Below are 5,024 nucleotides of genomic sequence, written 5' to 3' on the forward strand. Positions count from 1 at the left end.
TTGATGATTGTTGACATGCTCTCCAAATAGAAGTTTTTCCTCCTAGCAAGGAAATACAGGTGCAGCAGTGAGAAGCAAGAACCATTCCAGGCATAGCTGACAGCCCAGGCAGTGGTTGAGGTCAAAGGTCGAGCTGGTTGGGGCCCATCATGAGATCAGACTTTGGAGCCACAGCAAGGACCATGAAACTGCGTTGGAATGAGAGCTGTGCCACGGGGGGTTTCCAGAGGCCAACAGAGGAGATTGTGGACAACAGACGGGCACCTGAAGGATGAGGGGAGCGTGCCAAGCTCCATCGACAACGCAGAGGGAGTCTAAGGATGACATCATGATTCTGTGAAAAGCACAGGAACCAGAAGCTATGGTGGTGATAACAGCAGTTTCCTATGAGGTCTGCAGCTCTGGAAATAGCTGAGACCCATGTTGACAAACAACAAAACCAACTGGTATGTTTGAATGTTTATTCTACATACATTTGGACTCTGGTCCTATGGACGATGATGGAAACAACTGGAAGAGACATTCATGACGCCCTGCAGAACTTAAACCACTCTGCAGAGAGACATGTGATTTGCACACCCGGAGGAAGCATCACCAAGCTGAGATGTTTTTGAAAATGTTACTTTTTATTTTCACTATTAAATTAACAATTTCTTTGTTTGCTTGTAGGATGCAGGTTGCCATTGGATGAGATTAATGAGGAATGGGATAACTGCTGATACATTTGTTAAACTGTGTACTTTTACAGTAATTTAGGGTAATTTGACATATGCTGAGTATAAAAATGTTTGCATTAAAACTGTCAGTCATGAGGTATTCATAACTGGGAATTTTTCTAGCATAAAGGTCAATAAGGGGGGAAATGTTAGATTTGTATTGTTGATTGTCATTTATGCTTAGAAACATTCAACCACATATGCTTAGAAGTGTATAATCATTTGTAGATTGAAAGAATGTCTCATCCTAGGAGGTCTGTAACAGCTCTGAGTAGCATGAAGGGGGAGGGCGTTCACTCCCTCTACAGAGTGTTCTGGCATAGATCACACACCTCCTAGGAGAGGTCGTATCTTCTCTTGCTGATATATGGTATAGCAAACACACGTATATCTGTTTAAGTATAAGAGTCTTTTGTTCAGATGGACCCGCTCCTGGCACCAGCGTTTGGGGAGTCTTCACAGGGTCACACCTTGATCTCACACACACACACACACACACACACACACACACACACACACACACACACACACACACACACACACACACACACACACACACACAGTATTCTTTGTTCACATGTATACCTATGTAAGATGTCATATGTTAATGACCCTATGCATATTCATGTAACCACAATAAAAGGAGTGCTATGGGGAGCCTGGCTGAGAGTCTGACGGGGGCTAGGTGGTGGGACGACACTTGGCCCCAGCCAGGTTTCCCTCATGCATGAGTAAACCAGCCTGCTTGTGTCTTGCTTTGCAGTGTAACTATATTGTCTTTAACGTTCCAGCGGATAGGTACAAGCTACAAACCTATCAACAAACAACATGTATTCTTTTAGAAATAAACTGTGATACTTCTAAAAAACACATATTCACACCTAGCCACACTCTGTAACAGTTAGACAGAGGGGGTTGCAGTTAGGCTCCCAACAGTCTGCAAAAGAAGTCATGAAGCAACAAAAGAGGCTCCCTTATCAAGAGTATCCCAGCACCCATCCCAACTATAGTTCCATACATTCCACATTTTTTAATTACAAACAAACAAACAGTTAATTCCATTATCTTATCTTATCATGTCAGAGGCCAACAGAAACCATGTCCAACAGAGTCTCCAAAGGCTTTCCACCTTTCTTCCTTACATCGTGCTCTTTTATCTCTACATCTCAGACGTCAACTGAAAGTAGCCCCACCTATATAAAAACACCCTAATCAGACACCTTGTATTCTTCCACACTACTTCACAACGGCCCTTGAGAGCATAACACTTCGTTCATCAGCGCGGTCAGCAAACCTAACAGCGTTCTTTTTAACATGGACAACATATATGGTAAGTAAAACAAGACTATTAATGGATTCTTAAATGTATACCCCAGTATATCATAAAATATTCAAACTGTTTTCTTTTTCTAAACAAAAGCCTGATTTTTAGGAGATCGGCACAACGGGGCACCACACGTTTCACTTACAGAAGGTCTGTGTTTCTTCTTTTTTAAAAACAGTCATCAGTTCACAAAAAACAGTCATCAGTTCACACAAAACAGTCTGTGCCTCATTGTTTTAGAAGCAATCTTACCTGTTTCTCACATAGTAACATTTAAATGTATATTTCTCTTTGTTTCTACAGGATCACAAAGCTATATTGGGCAAACTACACCTCTAAAAAACACAAGGTAAATATGGTGTTACACATGTTTTAAATATATGCGTGTTTGTTTAAACCTTGTATTAACTGGGCTTATCCCCTGGGCACAGGGTCAATAAGTTGTCCAGAAAAACCTACAGAAGCGGGTGCAATAAGACCAAGCCATACGCTAGGTATGTATACAAGGCTCTATACATGACACTCAATTTAAAGGAAAAAAGGTTTTAAATATTTACAAATGTTCTAATACACCAGGCCTGAGACAGAGTACGCAGCGTGTCAAGAACCGGGGCCATCCGGAATAACGCAGAACAATGTGTGAGTATAGGCATAAATAAATCAAAAGAGCCAAACACATCCTGTTTTTAAAATGATACACCATGTATATATATATTTGTTTCTAACACCCTTCTATCTCCACAGTGATCACACAACCCCTTACCACTATGGACCCCATGAAGACCCCTTGATGTTTTTGGAATATTTACGCGATATCGAACTCCCCGAACAACAACAACCAGAAAACCCACAACCTTTGTGCAACAACAGTGACTCGGAAGCAATCTTCATCACAGGACCACACATACCAGCGAGTGAGTGTCTGCCTAGTGATTTCAGCGATGTTTTTGAGTACGGTCTATCAGATTTTAATATAAATGACATTCCCACCATGCCTGAATGTCTCAGAAACAACAACAGTGATTCAGACATTGGTTTTGAAGAAGAAGGTTGCATAACAGACTCGCAAATATCACAGGCATATGACGCATACTTAAATGCAGCAGCAAACACCTCTACTTTTGAACAGAGCCATTATGATTCAAAAAATGATATATTATCTTTGATAGATGCTAAACTCAGTCAACATCAACAAACAGTACAGAGGGATGTTCAAGAAATAGCAGCTAAACTTAACCAACATAAACAAGCAGTACAAGTGAACTTGCAAGAAATAGTGGCTATAGTCAACCAACATCAAGGAGCCATACCGGGGAACTTGCAAGAAATAGCAGGAGTTTTAACTAGTATCCACCAGACAATAAACAATACCTCGGGTGTATTACATCTCATAAATACCACAATTCTAAATAGGTGACTTTTAAAATCCACACCATGGATCCACCCCGTAAATTATTCAAACACAATGTGGGCGACTGTGGCTCAGGGGGTTGGGAATCGCATCTGTAACCGGAAGGTCGCCGGTTCGATCCCCGGGCTCTCTGTCCTGGTCGTTGTGTCCGTGGGCAAGACACTTTACCCTACTTGCCTACTGGTGTTGACCAGAGGGGCCGATGGCGCGATATGGCAGCCTCGCTTCTGTCAGTCTGCCCCAGGGCAGCTGTGGCTACAACTGTAGCTGCTTCCACCAGTGTGTGAATGTGAGAGTGAATGAATAGTGGCATTGTAAAGCGCTTTGGGTGCCTTGAAAAGCGCTATATAAATCCAATCCATTATTATTATGGTACCTCCAATTGAGCTAAATGATTTGAATTTGACGCTTTTAACCAGGCGGCTTTTGTTGCTTCATTACTTCTTTTGCAGACTGTTGGGAGCCTAACTGCAACCCCCTCTGTCTAACTGTTACAGAGTGTGGCTAGGTGTGAATATGTGTTTTTTAGAAGTATCACAGTTTATTTCTAAAAGAATACATGTTGTTTGTGGTGCTCTATTTAAAACTATTGGCCTGTTTTCATACAATAAAAACATCGAAACCATAATATTATCTCTAGATGCAGAAAAAGCATTTGATAGAGTTAACTGGAAATTTTTATTCGCAACTTTACACAAATTTGGTTTTGGAAACTCTTTCATAAACTGGATAAGAATATTATACAATTCCCCAACAGCTCGTATCAGAACAAATGACCAGACATCCTCCAGCTTCTGTCTCCTGAGGGGCACCAGACAGGGATGCCCACTCTCCCCTTCACTTTTTGCAATTTTTATCGAACCTCTAGCAGCAGCATTTAGACAGGCTACAACAATTAAGGGCATAAAATGTAAGAACATAGAACATAAAATCAGTCTCTATGCGGATGATGTGTTGCTTTTTCTGCAAAACACACAAACCAACCTCTCTGAGGTAATTACTCTAATAAACTGGTTTTCAAGAGTTTCAGATTATTCAATTAACTGGCCAAAATCTACAGTTCTCCCCATTAACTGCTCCTTCCATAATTCTTCCTCTGCCCCACTGCAATCCGGAAATATTAAATATTTAGGTATTAATGTTTCTCCTAAGCTTTCAGACTTAACTAAATTAAACCACATCCCACTTCTAAAGAAAGTAGAAGGCGATCTGACTAGATGGAAATCTTTACCCATATCACTCATGGGAAGGGTCGCCACTATAAAAATGATGATTTTGCCAAAAATAAATTACTTATTTTTGATGATCCCTAACAAACCATCACAAGATTGGTTCAGATCTCTGGATTCATATATTTCCAAATTCCTTTGGAAAGATAAACCCCCGCGTATCAGCTTAAAAACGCTACAAAGAACCAAGGATAGAGGAGGATTAGATCTGCCTAATTTTCAACAATACTTCTTAGCCAACAGGCTTCAGTTCATCTCAGAATGGTCAAAACATACCTTCTTAGATGAGCCCTGGCTAGATGTTGAACAGGCACTATGCAAGGATCTAGAGATTTCAGACCTAC

General features: G+C 40.8%; 1 protein-coding gene across 2 annotated transcripts; it reads left to right on the forward strand.

Annotated features, from left to right (window-relative positions):
• The first annotated feature begins 1,546 nt into the window (after positions 1 to 1,546).
• LOC120714428 lies at positions 1,547 to 3,532 on the forward strand. 2 transcript variants are annotated; one of them, XM_040000638.1, is made up of 6 exons: positions 1,547 to 2,046; positions 2,149 to 2,190; positions 2,344 to 2,389; positions 2,472 to 2,534; positions 2,617 to 2,679; positions 2,785 to 3,532. In XM_040000638.1, the coding sequence occupies exons 1-6, from the start codon at positions 2,031 to 2,033 to the stop codon at positions 3,455 to 3,457; spliced, it is 903 nt and encodes a 300-aa protein (XP_039856572.1). In that variant the 5' UTR covers positions 1,547 to 2,030; the 3' UTR covers positions 3,458 to 3,532. The 2 variants fall into 2 exon arrangements, 1 of the variants encoding a protein (XP_039856572.1); XR_005691412.1 differs by having other exon boundaries at positions 1,548 to 2,046; positions 2,137 to 2,190; positions 2,785 to 3,531.
• The last annotated feature ends 1,492 nt before the right edge of the window (positions 3,533 to 5,024 follow it).

This window comes from Simochromis diagramma, unplaced genomic scaffold (genome assembly GCF_900408965.1).
Source record: "Simochromis diagramma unplaced genomic scaffold, fSimDia1.1 OVJJ01000320.1, whole genome shotgun sequence".
NCBI classification, from domain to species: domain Eukaryota; kingdom Metazoa; phylum Chordata; class Actinopteri; order Cichliformes; family Cichlidae; genus Simochromis; species Simochromis diagramma.

Bases quoted from the DNA above. Each gene is read 5' to 3' on its own strand.
- LOC120714428 (XM_040000638.1), top strand. The intron at 2,191-2,343 runs GTCTGTGTTTCT...TTGTTTCTACAG, and splicing joins ACACGTTTCACTTACAGAAG to GATCACAAAGCTATATTGGG. The intron at 2,390-2,471 runs GTAAATATGGTG...CCCTGGGCACAG, and splicing joins ACACCTCTAAAAAACACAAG to GGTCAATAAGTTGTCCAGAA.